We start from the raw sequence: 20,540 nt of genomic DNA, 5'->3' as shown, positions 1-20,540 counted from the left end.
AAAAGTTTTTACAGCGTAGGTTGTCAGAGTGAGGTTTGTGGAGTTACTACATCAGAGTAAAGCACATCGCCTACATTATTTAAAAATATAGGTTCCGTATTGGCATCTATAGTTCTATAAAGAACCTTAAACATCCGTGGAAACTTTCCATTCTGCAAAAGATTCTTAAAGTGGAAAAGGATTATACAGATTATTAAAACATTCTTCACACTAAGGAAGAAATTGTTCTTTTAAGAACTGTCAACTGAAAGCTTCTTTGGGCAGCCCATAATAGTTGAGCCATTGCTGTGAAAAGCAACTTTTGGAACCATTAAGATTCTGGTGCTGCTAAAGTTTATTGATGTAGCCTAGTTAATAATCAGTTGAAAAATATTGATTGTGAATCTGCTTGGTACATGCCTTCAGCCAAAACTCAGAGGTATTACACAGAGGAAAACCAGAGGTGTTGCAATGTCAAATGAAGAAGAAAGTATTGAGCCTTAAAAAAAATCTAATCACATTTCAGCCATAACTGTGATATATTCAGCCATTTAGAAGAAATTTTCAAGTCTAAAGGGACCAAACACCAAACAAGACAATAGGTTATTCTTATGTGAACAGCCTTCGTAGGGTGGTTTTGGAGGTCAAGGGCGCTAGATGATTCTTCATAGTGAATGATTGGACTTAGACGCCCTCTGGTACACTGCCAAGCCTGTCTGTGAAGTGGCAATGATGACCCTGCTCAAGGAAATGAAGAAAAAAATAAGAAACTAATCTGTAAAGCTGAAACTGAAAACTGAACAGCATGGAGGACAACAGGAAAAAACTCACATTATGAATAACTGACTGTATATAAACGGCAGAACTGAGTATAACGGTGGACTGTACAGAGCCAAACACAGGTGACAATAAGCTGAACAGGTGCATGTCGCCCAAAAGAACGAGGAAACTGCTTAAATGGCGACATCTAGTGGTCTAAAGTATGAGGTGTCAGCCATAAGCAATATTTGCAACCATATGAATCAGAGTGTGTGTGTGTGTGTGTGTGTGTAGTTTCATTTTATTGATCTATCTTTAGATAATATATCTAATATAATCATGTATTAACTATTAACTCAAACATTATCTGCATCTCCTCATAGAACTAACAAACACATATAGTAGCAGCTTCTAAAACTGAATAATCATAATAGTCCTAAATATAAATACAAATCTAAAAAAACTAAATCTGCTGCACGTTGAACAGGATCAATCTTCTGAATGGAGGTTTCCTCATATTTAGACTATTTCCCAGCTGAGGAAGGATTGCTCAAATAGGGGTGAACCAGGAAGAACCGAAGAGCACTGAAATGACAAAATCATTGTAATTAGTGCAATTAGTGTTCTGGGATTCAAAATGGAAGGCAAATAAGCATTTCAATGACTGCTGGCTTCTCTGTGCTCATCATTACACAAGGACTTCACTAATAAACAAAACCACCTCATTATTCCTTTAGACTTTCATTCAGTCCAGGCAGCTTTGTGGTCTTCTCTAGGAAGCAAAACTATGGCTGTCCTTCAACTAAAGTATTTATTACTTCATTATGGTCAAATTAGGCAAGGCCAGATTTTTCACACCATGTTCACTTGAAATTTGTGAATTTGACATTTATCCAATGTATTATGGTATACTGTATATGATAATGGAGTATGAATATCTATCTACTGCAATACAGGAATGGTCCAGGAAGTCTTGTTATGAAAGTCTGCTGTACAAGTTGGCTCTTTCCCTTCAAACAAATCTAGGGTTGTCACCTTAATCCACCAGAATGATCAAAATATGTGCTGCTAGTCAAATCATATAAGTTACGTATATAATACTGTACAATCTTGACATCTAAATGAACTCTCAGAAAAGTTGTTACTTAGCCTTCTGCTTTCACACATACAAATTTGGCGCTTTGATGTTACACGTAAGAACCAATGACGTGTGTGCTGTATTCTTAAACTCTGCCTTCTAGCTATATAAACGTAATGCAAACTGTGTCTAATTACATTTTTTTAAGTAATAAATACTCACATACTCCTCCTATGTTGTTTAGAACGACAACAATGTTGTTTAATATTCTCTAAAATAAAATGAATATAATTATATATTCATAAAAAATAAACAACGGGCATAGCTATATTTCAATTGTGGAAATATAAGTCAAAAACCACATACCAACATTTGGTAGCATCTTTATAGATTTAAGCGCTTAATTTGTAACCCTTTACTTGTAACTGTGTTATTATTTATTTGTCTTGTTTTGTTTCTTTAAAAACTGCAATAATAAATAGCTTTACTGCAAACTTTTATTATATATTTAGTTGAAATAAGTTCACATACTAATGGGCTGCAGTTTAATAATCCTACATCAGGGTTAGTCTGATTCACTGAGAGCCACGGACTACACGTTTGGATCCCCTTATCCAAAGAGCACCAGTGTGAACTCTGACTGTTAAGCACTTCCTTTCACCATTTGTTGAAAATTACTTCATTTTTAAGGGCTTCAAATGGAAAGTGTCACAAACCTAATGAAGCACATTGATGTTGAGGGGCTAAATGCAAAATGCTGTCTGTTTCAGGATTCATCTGTTTATCGTTTCTCTGAAACCAACTGAGACAAAAGCAACTTCATCCAGGAATAACACTGAGATATAAATGATACCAAAAGAGCATTCTGATACTATTCAATCTAAAACAGCTCCACTTGTATACCAATTTCTTTGGACTTTTGTCTCCAAGGCAACAGCGGGCTATCTCTCTAAAAAGATGAAGGTTTGTGTTGGCATGGTAACCACATTGTAATCTCATTGCTTTTTTAGAACCAGGCACCAAACACAAATGTCTAATAATAATAATAATAATAATAACAATCATTATTAATATAATATCTGTGTTTAGGAACCTGACAGAAAAGTCATTTAGCTGGAAAAGCTTTGGATCTTGTATTTTTGCAACAGTGGGTTTTGCAGGGGTGGATGATTGTGTGGGACACCACATGCTGGACTTTGAAAACACACAGAGTGTGTGGGTGCTGTTTCAATACTGCATGAAACCCCACAGGTTGTGTTCCTTTAAGAGGTTGTTAGTCTTCTCTTTATAGTTTCCATTTGTGCATCAGAGCAAACATGCATTTGCAACAGTATACCATTTTAAAGACAATGAGAATATCCAATGATAATATCATATATGACACTTCTGATATATACTTGTATAACCTACTTCTGACATATGAATAGTGGACATGTCAAGCAGTGTCTGTGTCCCTGAAACACATTTTATTTATGTTTTGCAAGGGAACATTTCCTTTTTTTTATTCAACTAGATGTAGTATAAAACTGAAATAAAAATGAATAAAAACTAAACAAATATGTAAACAAAACTACTAAAAATGACAAAACACTGAAACATTACTAAAACTTTAATAAATATTATAATGAAAAAAAAATAAAAAGAGAATAAATACTTTTTTTGAAGGTTAAGCACCTCTTTTCAAACAAAGTGTAATTCAAGGCATAGATTAAATATAAATTAAAAGCTTTTATTTAAAAAAAAAAATGTGATTCAAAATAGTTTCCACATGGTACTCCAAGGTGCTTAAAACAACATTGTTTTATGTTCCAGAACACATAATATCATACCTTTAATTCATTTTAAATGTATTTTAATATGTTATTTTACATTATAAAAGTTTATAAGTAGCACTAGATGTACATGTGGAGACAGTTGCATCAAATGGCAATACTGCCATCTTGTGTTGAAATATAAATTATTTAATTTACATATAACAAATAAACCAATCCAAAACAGAAAACTATTTAAAACACTGTTTTTTATTAACATAAAGCCTAAACACATATACAAATTTATTTATATAAACAATACCATATTACACCGTTACACAAAATGAAAAAAAAGCATTAAGTAAATGTTATAGAAACAAGTCAATCTGTTATATCATTCACAACATCGTAACGGTATTTAAGCTTAAACACAAAAAGTCTTCTCTCGATCTACAGCAGCCGTCTGTAGCACACAAAAGCCGAGTTTGTCCTGGTACGCGCACGCATGCGTGAACACGTACGACGCTATGCGTACACGCTAGGGGGGAGGGGCACGTAAACAGAGAATTCCAAAAAGGAAGGGAGTGTTTCTTTCAACTGACAAACCAATACATCAAGGTATGCTTAAAAAAGGGTCGTTCTGAAATTGTGCATCCTCAGTTTAAAGATTTTTTTAGTAGTTCTGCTGGCGTGTGGGTTTTATTTATTCTTTTGAATCTGCATCCTCGTGCATTTACCATTTTCATCCCAACGCAGCGCCATTACTGTAACGTTACAGGGCAAAATGGACAAAATGGCCATTTTCGACTATATTGTGTTTTACGTGCAATTCTGTTCTTGTGCATTAGTAAAATGTGTGCAGGTGTGCCTTTATGCGCGTTATTCGCGGCATATATCCATATATCCATATGTGGAGCATATAAACAATTAGAATGTTGCTCCTTTCTTGTTAATTTGCTGTGCCTTTATGTCCAGCGCGTGTTTGTCGACGTGTTTTTCTATGCACGAGCTTCCATTTGCTGACCAGAGGTTATGGTAGTTCATTTCAGGTGTCCAAACCAATGCATTAAAATCCTGTAATTTTGTAAATTTCCACATTGCAGTGCATTATAAAGTAATAGACAATGCAACGTCGTGTCCCAGCTTAGATGCATACAACTTTTGCAAAATGAATGAAATCCTTTGTTTATATATATATGTACTAATGTTACCAGTCAAAAGTTTGGTATCAGTAAGACTTTTAATGTTTTTTTTTTAAAATAAGTGTCTTATGCTCATCAAGGCTGCATTTATTTGAGCAAAGCAATATAAATATATAATATAAAATAACGGTTTCTATTTTAATATCCTTTAAAATATAATTTATTTCTGTTATGCATAGCTGAATTTGTATCAGCCATTACTCCAGTATAAAGTGTTACATGATCCTTAATAAATCATTCTAATATGCTGATTAATTATTAGAATTATCAATGTTGGCAACAGTGGTGCTGGAAACTGCAATACTTTTTTCAGGATTCTTTGATTAATAAAAAGTTAAAAAGAACAGCATTTATTATTATTTAACAATATAAATCTTTGCTATCACTTCTTAATAACATAACACATCCTTGCTGAATAAAAGTTTTATTTATTTCAAAAAAATGTTACTGCCCCCAAATTACTGAACTGTAGTGTATATTGTTAGAAAAGATTTCTATTTTAAAATAAATGCTCTTCTTTTTAGCTTTTTATTCATCAAAGAATCCTGAAAAAGTATCACAGGCTGAAAAACAAATATTCAGCAGCACAATAGTGTCCAGTACTGATAATAAATCAGCACATTAGAATGATTTCTGAAAGATCATGTGACACTGACGACTGGAGTGATGATGCTGAAAATTCTGCTTTGCATCACAGGAATAAATTACATTTTAATGTATATTAAAATAGAAAATGCTATTTACATTATTATAATATTTTACAATATACATTTTTTTATCTTGTATGTTTGATCCGATAAATGCAGCCTTGATGAGCATAAGAAAATCCAGTAAAAAAAAAAAACGTTCTGATCCCAAACTTTTGACCCAGAGTGTGTGTGTGTGTGTATATAAATTCATGGAATCTGTATTTATTGGCAGGTTAGAATCATGCCCATTCGCCGATCAGCTGCAGCCCCACCCAAAGAGGATGCACCCCCTGCAAATGCCCCTGACGGAGGTAAGTATTGCCCCTCACCTGGTACATTAGCCATATTGAGTGGGAATAATGACAGTCCACATAGACAAAATGACTTCATAGGGAATAATTCACCCACAAATAAAGTCTGTCATTATATGCTAAAATAATACTGGAACACACGCAACTTGGCACTGAAATCCTTCCCTGAAATTATATGGCTATAAGTTTTGCACGTATTTTTCTGTGCATCTCATTGTTTTCGGTTCCACAGATGCTCCTGCTGAAGGTACTGCAACTGTAGTTGAGAAGGAGAAGGAAAAGGAGAAGGAGAAAGATCCAACACCTACAGAACCTGAAACCAAGGAGGAAAAGAAAGCAGGAGATGAAGGAGAGGAGGTAACCGCTGATGATGAGGGGCAGGCCAAAGACGAAGGAGAGACACCTGATGAGGGGGAGAAAACTGAAGAAGCTGCAACTGAACAAGGGAAGAGCAAGAAGAAAAAAGCCAAGGACGTTGTGGCCAAAATGTAAGTCTGGCTGTTGTACAAAAAAAACATAATTTATTATTTAAGCATTTGATAAATCATGCTCGTTTCTGGCATTTGCTCAAATGTTGCAGTGACAAGGAAGATGACAAAGGGAAAAAGGTGAAAAAGAAGATTCCTGCTTGGGCGACCATTTCCGCCAACAAACTGGCTTCCACCTCTCTTTCCCAGCCCAGAGTTGAAGAAATCATGATAGAAGCAATTGAGGTCTGGTTCAGAATTGAGCTATTCAGTTATCTTTTAGAGAGGATCTGATTGACTTTTCACTAATTCACTAATCAGTTGTTTTAAAGGTTTTAGTTGTTAAAATGTGCAGCACTGATGACATATATTTGTAGGTCAGTGTGAAAGTCAGCAACAAAAAAAAAAAAAAAAGATTATTCCATTGGCCTTTGAATTATTGAAAAAAAAAAAGGCTCTGTGGACTACAAATGTTTATGATAATTACGTGTTTTGTTATTCATGATAATCAGAAATGAGCACAACTTTTATGCAAAAACTTAAGTTTGAAGCCTAAATACAATCAGCAGAAGTGGGAAGTTAAACGTTGCCTGTAAACAAACTACATCACAGTCACATGACTTTAACATCACCGTCATTAAGCATTTTTAAAGAACTCTTTTGAACTTCCCGGCAACCTCTGTTTAACCTCAGAGTTTACAAATTTTTTTAAGTGAGGTATTACTGTAGTATTTTATGTTGTAGTAATAATAAAATGAGAAAATCTCTTTAGTGTGATTTAACCACAGATCTTATTTAAGGCATTTAAGCTAAAGCTCATTTTAAAAAAACAGTGATTTTAGGACCATGAAAATAAAAGTGCAAGAATTGCTCTGTTTCAGGACTCTGTTTTCAATTCTTTGCAAATCAACGAATCAAAAAATGCCGGCTCATATGTACATCTTTACAATCTACTTACAGAGTTGCAAAGAGCGAAGTGGCATGTCTACGATCACCATTATGAAATATGTTATGAAGAAATATCCATCTGTGGAAATGGACAAAAAGACCAAGAACCTCTACAAGAGGGCTCTGAAGCGAATGGTTGAGAAGGGCACTGTCAAACAGGTTATTTGCAACTTAATACTTGAATATTTCTTGTTTTATAAGTCAGAAGCTAACTTTGTCTCATCTTTACACACAGCTGAAAGGCAAAGGCTTCTCTGGAAGCTTCGCCATTGGGAAGGTATCAACACGTCACTTGTTTGTTGTTTAAGTTGTTGAACATTGCTGAGGCACATGAGGTTGAGTACTTTTTGTCATCATTTTTGAATCTTTCATTTTGTCGCTGCAGAAGCTAGCTGCGTCTGCGGGGCCGAAAGAAACGCTGGGAGAGTCTCTGCCCCTGATCATCACCCGCCTCTGTGAACCCAAGGAGGCTTCCTACATCCTGATCAAGAAGTACCTGGAGCAACATTTCCCACAACTCAACGTGGATAGCAGGTCATTACCGACTTGTGTTTAGACTACAGTTTGAATCTAAAAGAATTTACTTAGCATTAGGAATTAAATACTGAATTCAGAAGTTTGTACGATTGTTGAGTGTTTTGGAAAGAAGTCTCATCTGCTTACCAAGGCTGCAACTATTTGATCAGAGATACAGTAAAAACTAATACTGTGCAATCATTCTAATATGCTGCTCAAAAATATTTCTTATTTTTAGCAATGTTGAAAACAGTGATTGAAGGATTGGGTTGTTGTCTATATCTCTCCAAGGCCTGAGGTGTTGAAGAACTGCCTGCAGAAATCTGTAGAAAAGGGCTACTTGGAGCAGATCACTGGAAAGGGTGCCTCTGGAACATTTCAGGTTAGTTAACAGTCTGAATTGCTCAGCGCCTAAAAGCAGGTTTGATCAGACTCTACATTTGCCTTTGACAGTTGAAGAAAGCTGGGAATAAAGTGCTCTTGGGTGGCGGACTGCTGGAGGACGCAATAGTGGCCGCTATTACAGCCATGAATGAGCCCAAGACATGCAGCATCACCATACTGCGCAAATTCCTAATGGAGAGACAGAAGGAGCAGAATAACTTTTTTGTCGGTACGGTACACAAGCTCCTCACTTATCACAGGCTAGGGAGCGTTTTCAGTCTCTGAGGACTCAATTAAGTCATATCTCTTTGTACTTGCTGTTATGGATAATTTTTATAATTATTTTCTGTCTTCTTGCCAGTGCCAAACCTGAAGAGAACCTTGCAGAAGTGTAAAATGATGGGATGGATGGAGCAGATTTCTGGACATGGACTCAGTGGGTCATACCAGCTAAGCTATCCATATTATCCAAGGTAAGTTTAGCTCACCCTAAGCCAGCTCATTTTTGCTAACTAAAACTAAAAGTGTAAAATTAAAAAAACTTTTTTGGTAACTGATATAAGAGGAAATAAAATGAAATATAATTAGTAGTTGACTAGGGGTGTAACGGTACGTGTATTCTATTTTTCACGTGACACGAAAGCGTGTTGGAAGCCTTTCTAGGCAAAATAGAATAGGAAAATATGTTTATATGTAATTTTGTACACAAATACATATTAATTCATGACACTTTGATGTTTGAAAGTCTATAGGTTGACATATATTCAGATATAAATGTAATTTAAAAAATATTCGATTCGAAAAAAATTATCGATTTTCAAATATTGCACCTGTCAAACATAGTCTATTTTGCCGTCAATACTGTTGACAGGTGCAATATGCCAGTGTGTCACCGGCCTAATGTTTTAAAAAGGCATCACGCGAGTTTGAACATCACTACAACTAGGAAAAAAACAACAACTGTAATTAAAACTCAGCTCCCGTCGGCATTTAAACAGACCTTTGCTCTTAATTCCGATCGGTCCAACGCAATAACCAAATTTGAGCAGGTCTAAAAACTGAAACTGTTTCTGCCCTTTACACTTTGGAAAAGTTATATATATTTTTTTCAATTTGAGCAGGCCTGTAAGCTGGGATTGGTAATGCTGCACTGTAATCATAGTTATTTATTTATATTTTTCATTATATTTTATTATATGATATTGGTTTGAGACTGAGAGTATTTTATTTAGTGGAGAACTTTGCAGCAGTATTTTATTTCTTATTATTTTTTATTTTATATATATTTTATTAAAAAGTATTTTAAAAAAAAGTGTAAACAAATTTGTAAAAAAAAGTTTATAGTAATAAACAACCTGCAGTTTAATGTTTGCATTTCTTTCCCTTACTGTACCAAAAATGAACCGAACCGTGACTTTAAAACTGAAGTACGTACCGAACCGTGATTTTTGCATACCGTTACACCCCTATAGTTGACAAAATATTGCCTTGGCAGCTAGCCGAAATAAAAGACGTTTACATTTTAAAAAAAAAAAATAAAATAAAAAAATATGTTTCAAGTACTTAAACTAAAACTTAAATAAAAATACATTTAAGCTGAATAGAAATATGGAAAACTAATACAAATGACTGTAGCACATAAGAAATTACTGAATTTAAAATTAAACTGAAAATAAAAGCTGATTCAAAGTATATAATGAATTATAGGATAAGCAGTAATAAAATTACATCGTCATAAACAAAATGTACTTTTGGGCTTTTCACACTTGCGGTCCTTAATGCAGGATTATTGTTTTGTTTTGTTTTACACAAAAGAAACTCTTACAGGTTTGTGGTGAACTTGGATTGTCTGCACATAGTTGTTTCTTGAGGTAGTTTTTTTAAATTAGTTGATTTCGTCATAGAAGTGTCATAAAGGCATTCTATGAGATGATGCAATTACATAAACTTGAATGAACAAATGATCTGTCTCTCCTCTCTGCAGTCCGGCGGTTCTGTTTCCAGAAATGATGGCAAAACTTAAACAGAAGGAAGGACAAAAGGAAGGACAGAAGCTCAAACGCAAGAGAAGTGATGAATCTGATGAAGAATCCGAAGAAGCGGCAGAGGAAGAATCTGAAGAGGAAGAATCCGATGAGGATGAGCCTCCCCGAAGAAAGAGGTAAAGCATATCACATCACAGTATCCATATAGATATTATCTGATACTCAAACTGTATCTAGAGATTTTATTGTCATCGAGACTTTTGGCTTGGACAAGGCTAAACATGCTTTTTGTTTGTTCGCAGGACTCAGCGTGCAAAACGAACATCTGCGTCCAAAGCTCGTCAAAATAAAAGGGCTAAAAAAGTCAGCAGAAAACCTCCTGCTTCAAAGAAATCAGTTGCATCAGCCAAGAAAGCCCCTCCACCAGCCAAGAAAGCCCCGCCACCAGCCAAGAAAGCGCCGCCACCGGCCAAGAAAGCCCCTCCACCAGCCAAGAAGCCAGCCGCTGCGAGCAAAGCAGTGTCTCGAAAGGCACCAGAGCCTGTCAAAGCCACACCAGTCAAGAAAGCCGCCATGACCAGTAAACCGAAAACACCAGTAGCCAAAAAGATGACAAGCAGGGGGTCCAAACGGCCATCGCCCAAAGCAGCTAAGAAGGAGGCAACTGAATCTGCTGTGAAGGCTAAGCCAGCCGCCCGCAAATCACTCCGAGCTCGGAAATGATTCCCGCGCTTTCTGATGGCAGAAAAGATCAACTGTTGCTGCGTAGACTGCAGTGCTGGCTATTTTCTCCTCTTATTTTTGTAGAAACTTCCATGTTCTCCTTGTCTTGGGCCCTCTGATGAATATACGTAGGACCTCTTCAAAGTTATTCTGCCATTTAAGTACAGGCATTTTGTGTTCAATATTCTTAAATTACAGGTAAAGATATAGAGTAGAAATGCTACTGTTTGTGTTAAGATGCTCATTCAGGTCACCATTATGAGAACGTCGAGAAGGAGCTGTTCTCAGTTGTGTATCAACAAAAAAAATCTATTATTTAAAGTTCTCGTAGTCGGTCTTTCTGTAGAGGCAAGCATTTCAGTTTTTCAGCCGCCCCTTTCTCATCAGTGTTCAAGAAACCTCTTTTCGTACGTTTTATTTCGATCATGTTTTGTGAAGTTACTGTTGTAATAAAAAAAAAAAAACATTTTGTTGATGTTGGCTCTTTCGTCTAAGTCAAAGTAAAGAATGATTATTGATGCCTAACTTTAAGTTGAACCGTCTACCTGAAAGCAAAAATTGGATTTATTAAGATGCATTAAAGAAATGTTGTCATCCATATCCACAACTGTCTTTTTGTTCTGTATAGTCTATGAAGAAGAATATAAGTTGAAAAGATTTTCCGAGCACATTTGACACACTATTAACCCGGTCATACTCTTGTGTGTTAGTTTATCAGGGGGTTAGATGTAATTTTATGAGCATTGCTCAACTTACCGTGTGCATGCATGTAACTGATATACTTTTCTGTAGTCCTTAATAAAGTGACTATATTTGTATTTCATTGTTTGGCCATTTTTTTGGGGGGGGGTGGTTTGGTTTAATATTCAGTTAAGATTAATGATAAAACAGCACTTAAATGACTTTAACTCTGAAACACAAGGTTTGTGCCATTATCACATCAGTCTATATTAATGTGAAATTCTTCATCTTGTTCTAACATGCACTTAAAGAATGCTTTAATTCAGTCGACTTTGAAATGTTTACACAAAACAACGTATCTTGACTTGCTTTGACTTGATTTGGTGCTTAAAGTTTCCTATCATTCACAATCATCAAAGGTTTTACAGGACCAGAGACCGCAGTAAAAAAAAAATATATATATATATATATATATATATATATAATACTAGGAACTAATTATGATGACTAGTATTAAGAATAATTTATATATATATATATATATATATATATATATAAATAATTATATATATATATATATATATATATATATATATATATATATATATATATATATATATATATATATATATAATTATTCTTAATACTAGTCGTCATAATTAGTTCATATATATATAGGTTATATATTATGAACTAATTACGATGACTAGTATTAAGAATAATTACTATATATATATATATATATATATATATATATATACATACATATATATATATTTTATTATTATTATTATTTTATTTATTTATTTATTTTATCCATAGATTCTCAGACCTTTGTTAAAAACCATATATTGTATTTAAATCTCATTTTATAGTATAAATAGCAGTTTGCGAACACAAAAGGTAACTCTTTTTGATGTCTCAGCGAACATGGGTGACGCCCAAACAAATCTATATTCTGCAAAAATGCTGCCCTACACTATTATTTATTTATTTATTATTTAGAATTATTATAATTTTTATTTATTTTTATTTATTTTTTGAATATATATTGTAATAAAAGACTGAACCAATTGGTGTGTATTGTTAAATGAATCAGATTCAGCGATTTATTTCTGATTTCCTTTCTACTTCAAGGAGTCGGGATTCGGGAAATCAGACTGTGTGACTCACTTCAAACAGTCGGAGATCCCGAAGAGAGTGAACGGGGCATCGAAGAGTCTTGTCAAATCTTTCCCTGATATTTCCCAATGAATCTTCTCCGGCTCTGGATAGGCGGGATTTAGAGGATTAAGGTGAGTCAGGATTCCAAACCCCGGAGGATAATCGACCCACCCCGCCAGGTTCAGTCGCGTGGACAAATGTTTGTAAGTTTGGATTTGTTTCATATTATCTGTTTTACTGTTATTTCAACCACTTTCTGTATCCTCACGGTATTGTTCAAGTATTAAAGCGTTGTTATTTCAGAAAGTTCAAGAAGAAATAACGTTTTCTTCCGTTTTTTTTTATTTTTTTGTGTGAAATCGGTTTGGCTGTGTCTCAAAACACACTTTCATTTTGGCCAGTCTTTTCACCGTCTTCTGGTTTTTGAGATAATGCAGCCTGTAGGCTATCTTTGAGGAATGTGTGCATTTACCGTTGTAAACGTTAAGAGAGTGTTGCTTTAATAATCTGTTATCTTACTTTCACTAGTTGTACTGTGCTGTTCTTCCTTAAATTGAAATGTTGGAGGAGTGTGGCTTATCTTATTTTGACAAATATGCTGACCTATTTTTTCTTTCTCTTTCTTTTCTTTTTTAAGCAGTAGATAAGGCAAAGGCTCAGATTGAGACATGGATGAGACGGCTAGCAAGGAGCATGGAATTGTTACAAGATCTGCCGAGGTGAAAATGTTTTTGGTTGATATTTTTTAAAAATTGAATTGTTTCATCCCACACATTGGCATAATTATATCTTGAAAACATCTAACAGTTCTGTTTACTTTGTAAAAACTCCATAATTGTCTAGTACATTGGCTCATTTCCTGTGGATGACAGTTGTTTGGATGATCAGATTCAGCAGCTGCACACTCAGCTGAAGTCTTTCAAGGTAATTGGTGTGAAGTTAAATGACCTTTTTCATATTTGTTTTCTATACAAAAGTTTGGACACTTGACTTAATTTGTTTTTAATGCTCTTGAAAGGCTTTTGGTCTAAATACATATGCTTATGTGCATGCAGTTAGTTTTATAGACCAATATAAATGATTGACATGAGTATTTCATCATTTTAATGACTTTGCTATTATTGTAAAATGTCAATATTTATTTATATAGCGTTTTATACAGTGAAGACCGTTTTAAAGCAGCTTCAGAGGAATAAACAAGAAAGTAAGAGTATTAAAGAAAGAATTCACTTTGAGAATGGAAACATTTTCTTATTTACTCACCTTGTGACATACAGGATGTGCATGTCTTTCTGTCTTCATTCACAAAGTAATTAAGGGTTTTTAAAGAAAACATTCCAGGATTGTTCTCCATTATAGTGGGCTTCAATGTTGGCCAATGGGCTAATGGGAAATTGTTTTCCTTAAAAACCTTAATTTCTTTGTGAATCACAAATTGCGACTGAAGACAGAAAGATATGAACATCTTGGATGACACGGGAGTCAATTATCAGTCATTTTTTGAGGAAGTGAACCAATCCTTTAATGTTGCAAATGTCTTCAGTTATAAAATGAATAGAATATCATCTGTTAAACTGATCTGAAAACACAGTTGTGTCAATGGTTAGCTCGATCTAGCTCTGTGTTTATTCAGCTTAGTTGAATGAAAAATTAAATGTGGAAAATAATCTAAATGAATATGGTTTATAAACATCTGTGTCTGCAGTACTGCAAGAGCAAGCGAACAGTCTCATTGAGATTCTCTGTCAAGGGAGTCAAAGTTTATGATGAAGATGAAACGGTAAGATCATCTTTGGATTTCTGACTTTGCACTTTGTGTGTGTCATGTGGTTGAACTCTGTCATGCATCTCTTCAGACGCTCCTCATGGCTCACGCCATGTGTCGAGTCTCGCTATCAACCTCCCGTCCGTCTGATGCCCAGTTTGCCTTTGTCTCCCATAATCCTGGAAACTCTGATGCCCAGCTCTATTGCCACCTCTTCAGAGCCAGACATGCCCGAGCTGTAAGCATTAACATGACGAAACCCAGCAAAGGTTTTGTGGTTGATGTGTTAATCACTTCAGTTATAAAGCGTCATATTGTGTTTGTAATATTGCACATGTCGGCTCTAGTATCAAGTCACAGTAGTAATAATAATTAGTGCCAAATTTCACTATATACCCTCAACTAGATATGATTAAATAAATAAAAAAATTAGAATAACTTATCAACCACTGTAAGAATTTAATTTCTTGTTTTTTCTCAAATACAGGCCCAGTTCCTGAACCTGCTGCTTTGCCGCTGTTTCCAGCTGTATTTTCTGGAGAAGCACCCAGAGGAAGCACAGGATGAGTGTTCAGGGAAGAAACCAACTCGAACACCATCGTTGCTTAATCAAGGATTCCCTCTCAGTGTTAGTGCCTTGGTGTCCTTCCGCAGGGCCCCAACACAAGGCCTACTGCCGGGGGCAAAGGTTTGTTCTCAACATATCTAGAATATTTTGCTTGGAAAGTTTTCAAGGTTATGAAAATCTATATAAAGGAAATCGATACAATTGGCATAAAAAGCAGTTGAAACAAACACTAGTTTGATTTTAATTGAGTAAAACTCACATATAAAACACAATGAGGGTAACGGAACTCAACAACAAAAAAGCAAATAAAAATGTACTTTGGTTTACATTTTTTAAATGTCTAAAATGTCTCAAGTAGTATTTTATATAGATGCATTCCGCTATTACAGTACAAATACAAACTAATGTATTGCCCTCTAGTGGTTGGACAGTTAGCTGCAGACTGGTGTCAAACAGGACTATTAAACATTATTGAAAGCAACAAATATAAGTACTATTAAAATACGCAAGTTTCTGAACAATACAAGTAACAAAGAACCATGTCAATGAGCAGACATGCTTGATTGCACACTAACATGCACCGAGTATTGGGTCAGTATTAAAAAATTAATACTTTTTATTCAGTGATCAAGTGACCGTAAAGACATTTGCAATGTTACAAAAGATTTAGATTTTAAATAAATGCTGTTCCCTTGAAGCTTATATTCATCAAAGAAAACAATCTATGTAAACTTAAAAAGCTGACGAAAAGCCCTCAATATCCCTTTTGAAACTGCCTGAGAAAAAAAATCCTTAACCGTTTTTCCAACAGTTCGAATGCTGGACTGTTCTGCAGTGTGTTCCTCTTGATTTCCCTCAACAGGTGTTCTCGCAGCCGAGCATGGAGCAAGTCAGCAGTCCTGAAGAGGCCCCCACCTCCTCTCCGACTTTAGTTCGTAAAATGGCAATTCGAACTAAAGTGCTGCGCTCAGGAGCGTATCGCTCTTTTACATTTACTCCCACAAAACAGCGCCACCTGCAGGATAAACTGAGTGCACCACAAGGTGGGATAAGTGTTCATAGAACACTTTCGAAACTGAAAGAGCTCATTAGGTAATGCAAACATCTAGTTAAGGTAACATCTGTGTCTGGCTTAAGACACAGTGGGTTAATTTATTATACTGATCATTTCTCTTTGGTTTTGGTGGTTGCTGAGTCAAAAAGGTGGTGGGGATCTCCATAATATGGATCAGTGTTTTTTTTTTTTTTTCTTAAGTCTTATACATATATAAATATTTTTTCCAGACAGTAATGTTGTGTGCTACTCTGAATATTTTTTATAAAAATGATTTTCTAAAATAAGACTGAACTTGTGGTCAGTCCACACTAAGAATGCTGCAAAGTTTTCTTTTGCCAGAGAAAACAAACATGGACATAGCATTTGTGAAACTTATGAGAACTTGATTCCTGTGGGAATCTGAAGAATCTTTTCTTTTTGTGAAACAGAAAAGGAACAGGCCAGTGCAAAAGCATTCAAGTCTCCCAGTTTGGCCGAGACCGAAGAAGCTCTCGCTCAAGCAGTGTGGTGCTGGGCTGGCGTGTCTAGGTCAGTATTGGTGCACTAAGACAATGAAATGTTATTCTGGCAAATTTAAAGGAACCGTTCACTCACAAATAATTTGCTGAATATTTACTCGCTCTTAGGCCATCCAATATATAGATCTGGATAAATGTAAAGTCACATCATTGCTCACCAATGGATCCTCTGCAGTGAATGGGTGCCATCAGAATGAGTCCAAACAGCTGATAAAACATTTGAATAATTCACAAGTAATCCACGACTTGTGTTCCATCAGTTAATATCTCGTGAAATTGAAGGCTGCATATTTGTGTGAACAAATCCATCAAGTTTTTGACTGTAAACTGTTGCTTCCAGCTACAATAAGAATCCTCTATACATAATCATCTACATATAACATTGCTTATATTATGTATAGAGGATTCTTATTGTAGTGAAAGGAATCTAGTCTGAGTCCATAGAGAAAAATGCCCAGATCAAGCACCATTCTCACACAAAAAATGTCCAAAACAACGGATGGATGTTTGTACTTTTATTATGGAAGACTTCTTATTGTTATTATTAGATTTGTTTCTTACAAAAAGGCAGCTTTTTGCTTCACAAGATGTCAGTTAATGGACTGGAGTCGTGTGGAGTTACTGTGATGTTTTTATCAGCTGTTTGGATTCTCATTCTGACGGCACCCATTCACTAAGAAAAAAAAACTCCTTAATGTTTTTGGATTGCCTGAGGGTGGGTACATTTTTTGCTAATTAAAATTTTCCAACCACAGTAGTGTCAATGCTTTCTTTTTTTTAAGCAGAATCTCTTAATAGTGACTTTTGCATATTTCTCCAGATGCCTAATTCTATTCTGAACACATTTAAGATTTTATTCTGTCGTTTGTCAATTTTAGGCACAAATGTTATCCCCTGATTTTGGGTGATATACCTTTACAGCCAATAACTATATCTTCAATGAATCTATTTCTAAATAAGCTAGGAATTACATGAAAGGAATCAATTCTTCATTGCTTCATTGCTTTTAATGTGGTATGTGTAGTCAGAAATCAGAGACTCTGATTTCCTTTACAGCGACTGTAGTTCCTCACTTCTGGTGGATGATGTCTTGGGTGCCTTCCTGCTATGTCCTCATCCCAAAAAGCCCAGCCGTGGGTCTCTTGTAGTCAAATTTCCCTCAGGACTGGTAACTCATCCGATTAAGAATTCCAAGGGGAAGTTCCGGCTCGAGGTGAGCAAAGATGGAAACTTTTTCATTAGTCTTTTTTGTTTTCCTTGCTTCACTCTTAAACCATGTGTCTGAAGTAAATTGCAGTAAATGTTTAATTTTCCTTTACAGAAGTGCCACATTGACTTTGAAAGCCTTGCTGCTTTGATCGAGTACTACACAGAGTTCAGTGAGGAGCTGGAATGTTCTCTGAGCTGGGCTCGCGTCAACCACTGCTACGATTGGGAAGAGATGGTGAATAAGAGTTCACGTTCACTGCAGGACAACAAGAAAGGCACATTCAAAAACCAAAGTTGGGTTTGAGTCCTGTCTTGTATGGACTTTTTTTTTTATTGTTTTATACTGTATATTTTACTTGCTTTTAAATTTTATCGAGCTGCTGACATTACTAAACCTTCCTAACAAGGATCTTAAATCACTGGCACTTTTTTGTTTGTTTTGACATTTTGAAGGGGTACTTCTGTTTTGCCTGCTGGGAACAATCTTAACTCACTTAAAGCACTCATGTTGTAGTAGGTTTTTTTGTTGTTGCTGTTTTTTTTTTGGGGGGGGGGGGGTTAAAGTTGTGTTCTGCTGAAATGAGCACCTCTGTTTTTCATGTAAATGTCAGATTTAAATGTAAACTTGACAACTTTTTCGAAGGTGCAGACTGTGTTTCATGTACCATGTCTTATGTCTTTTTAGAGATAACTTAAACGCATTCATTGAATGATCTCTCTCTCTCTCTCTCTCTCTTGCTGGCTTTATCTTAATGTTTTATAACTCTTGCACACTGCACCTCATAAATGCACACATTTTCTGTTGTTAGCTTTGCAGCAATGTAAACTGAGTGTCTTTACCTCTTTGCATAAACTGACTGATTATACAGTCATTTTGTCTCCTTTTCTTGTATAGTTTTAATATTCATAACTTCAAAAGAAACCAATGGTATACTGCTATTTAACCAGCTATGTAGATATGGGAAAGTTTAATTTATAGATCTATAAATATGAGTGTGTGAAATAATTTAGTAAAGCGATATGTAGACTACTAATACCAACTTCCTAACATCCTAGGATGCTAAACTTGTTTGTAGTGGGAGCACTTTGTAGACGGTCTCGAGTGACATCAGTCATTGTCCGTGTTTCATTGAGAAACCTGGAGCCATGGAAGAGCCGCCCCAAAAATTCACCTTTGATGGGACTTATTATATGAACCATTCCACTGAGCAGATCTACAACGAGATTGCATATCCTCTGGTGGAGGTAATATTGATTTATATGTGTGGGTGATTGGTCACTGTGACAGCTAGAGCCTCTACAATGGGCTACTTTACTTTGTGCATGCCCATAGATATGGTTATCTGATCCCTATTGTCTCTTATCTGTAACAGGGCACCATAGAGTTTAAATCAGTCACGGAAGTTACCTACAGCCCTTCCTTTTATTGATTATTGACTAGATGCGCATAAGTTGGGCCCTTTAGACTGTAAGTATTAAGCTTTGAGCATCTGTCTGTCTGTCTAGTTGTTTTTCCTCTCTCTCTCTCTTGCTGTCTGTGTTTAATTTTGCATAATGCTATAATCAAATACTATACAATTATTTTGTAAAGCAGGTGTAACTGAGGGCTATGGGACAATTTTCGCTTATGGACAGACAAGAAGTGGCAAGTCTTCCACTATGCAGGTGTTCTAGATCCTCCATCCCAAAGGGGAATCATCCCTAGAGCTTTTGAGCACATCTTTGAGACAATCCAGGTAACCCTTGTGTTGGGGCCCTGCGGAAGGACACTAAGGCACTAACTCACATGTATTTTTTTAGCCATGTCTGTAAATAAAATACACAAAGATTGAATGAAATTCTGCCTCCTTTATCTGTATTAAGGAAGAATTGTGCAAAATTAGTGTTCTATGGTTGCAAACACATACATAAATTACAGTAGTAACAACCAACTTAATTTCAGTTTCTTTACATATTTAACATGTAAATACATTTAGATTAATAAATTAACATGTAAATACATTTAGATGAATACATTTACATTTATAAAGAGTCCATAGAAATTATGAGAAACTGGAAATGTATGAGGTAGGTTGTGGGTGATAAGTCACAGACACATGACTCTTCTCTGGCTGGTCCCACGCAACATAAATCGAACCAGTTCTGATTATCGCAAGTAAACATGTCATCAAGCTCTGCAAGCTGTCTGTAAAAGCACCACAACACAGCCTTTTCACATGCCCTTCTCTCGGGCTGGAGGGTGTCACCTACCTTGACCAGTCGTTCTGCTCGTAATGATAGACTCCTTTGATTCTCTTTATTTTCTCGTCATATCTCATCTTTGCATTAGGATATAGTTTTAGGCGGTATGGTCCGACAATGTTTTCTCTAGCCCGCTGCATTTTGTAGGATTATATTCTGTTTTTCACGCCAATTTTTCATTATTTACATGCCAGATCACTAGCCTGCTATGCCAGACGAGTCAACTGTAGTAAACATACCCATAATTCTTTGCGTTCCGATGACGTTGGCGCAGTTCGGGAGTTATTGGGTTTCGCGAATCATTTGAGTCAGTTCGGGAATTCGGAGCGGGTTCGCGAATCATTTGAGTCAGTTTGGGAGTTCGGAGCGGGGTCGCGAATCATTTGAGTCAGTTTGTCGTTCGCAAATAATTTGAATCAGTTCGGGAGTTCGTAGCGGCATCGCGAATCATTTGAGTCAGTTTGGGAGTTCGGAGCTGGGTCGCGAATCATTTGAGTCAGTTCGGGAGTTCGGAGCGGGTTCGCGAATCATTTGAGTCAGTTTGT

The 20,540-nt window shown here is 35.8% G+C and overlaps 2 protein-coding genes across 3 annotated transcripts; both read left to right on the top strand.

The window, feature by feature from the left end:
• The first annotated feature begins 4,039 nt into the window (after nucleotides 1-4,039).
• LOC128022107 (heterochromatin protein 1-binding protein 3) lies at nucleotides 4,040-11,610 on the top strand. The gene is made up of 12 exons (XM_052609355.1): nucleotides 4,040-4,185; nucleotides 5,691-5,769; nucleotides 6,002-6,257; nucleotides 6,350-6,482; nucleotides 7,197-7,343; nucleotides 7,420-7,461; nucleotides 7,570-7,718; nucleotides 7,992-8,082; nucleotides 8,154-8,313; nucleotides 8,446-8,557; nucleotides 10,069-10,245; nucleotides 10,372-11,610. Exons 2-12 carry the CDS (start codon nucleotides 5,700-5,702, stop codon nucleotides 10,790-10,792), a joined length of 1,758 nt encoding a protein of 585 aa, XP_052465315.1. The 5' UTR covers nucleotides 4,040-4,185; nucleotides 5,691-5,699; the 3' UTR covers nucleotides 10,793-11,610.
• Nucleotides 11,611-12,640: 1,030 nt separating this feature from the next.
• Nucleotides 12,641-18,626, top strand: LOC128022106 (SH2 domain-containing protein 5). 2 transcript variants are annotated; one of them, XM_052609353.1, is made up of 10 exons: nucleotides 12,641-12,840; nucleotides 13,278-13,356; nucleotides 13,481-13,561; nucleotides 14,343-14,417; nucleotides 14,494-14,640; nucleotides 14,890-15,090; nucleotides 15,833-16,013; nucleotides 16,456-16,555; nucleotides 17,602-17,758; nucleotides 17,867-18,626. In XM_052609353.1, the coding sequence occupies exons 2-10, from the start codon at nucleotides 13,306-13,308 to the stop codon at nucleotides 18,056-18,058; spliced, it is 1,185 nt and encodes a 394-aa protein (XP_052465313.1). In that variant the 5' UTR covers nucleotides 12,641-12,840; nucleotides 13,278-13,305; the 3' UTR covers nucleotides 18,059-18,626. The 2 variants fall into 2 exon arrangements, with proteins under 2 accessions (XP_052465313.1, XP_052465312.1); XM_052609352.1 differs by having other exon boundaries at nucleotides 13,275-13,356.
• The last annotated feature ends 1,914 nt before the right edge of the window (nucleotides 18,627-20,540 follow it).

Source organism: Carassius gibelio, chromosome A11, assembly GCF_023724105.1.
Source record: "Carassius gibelio isolate Cgi1373 ecotype wild population from Czech Republic chromosome A11, carGib1.2-hapl.c, whole genome shotgun sequence".
Taxonomy (NCBI): Eukaryota; Metazoa; Chordata; class Actinopteri; order Cypriniformes; family Cyprinidae; genus Carassius; species Carassius gibelio.
This window is presented reverse-complemented; position numbering and strand designations above follow the sequence as displayed.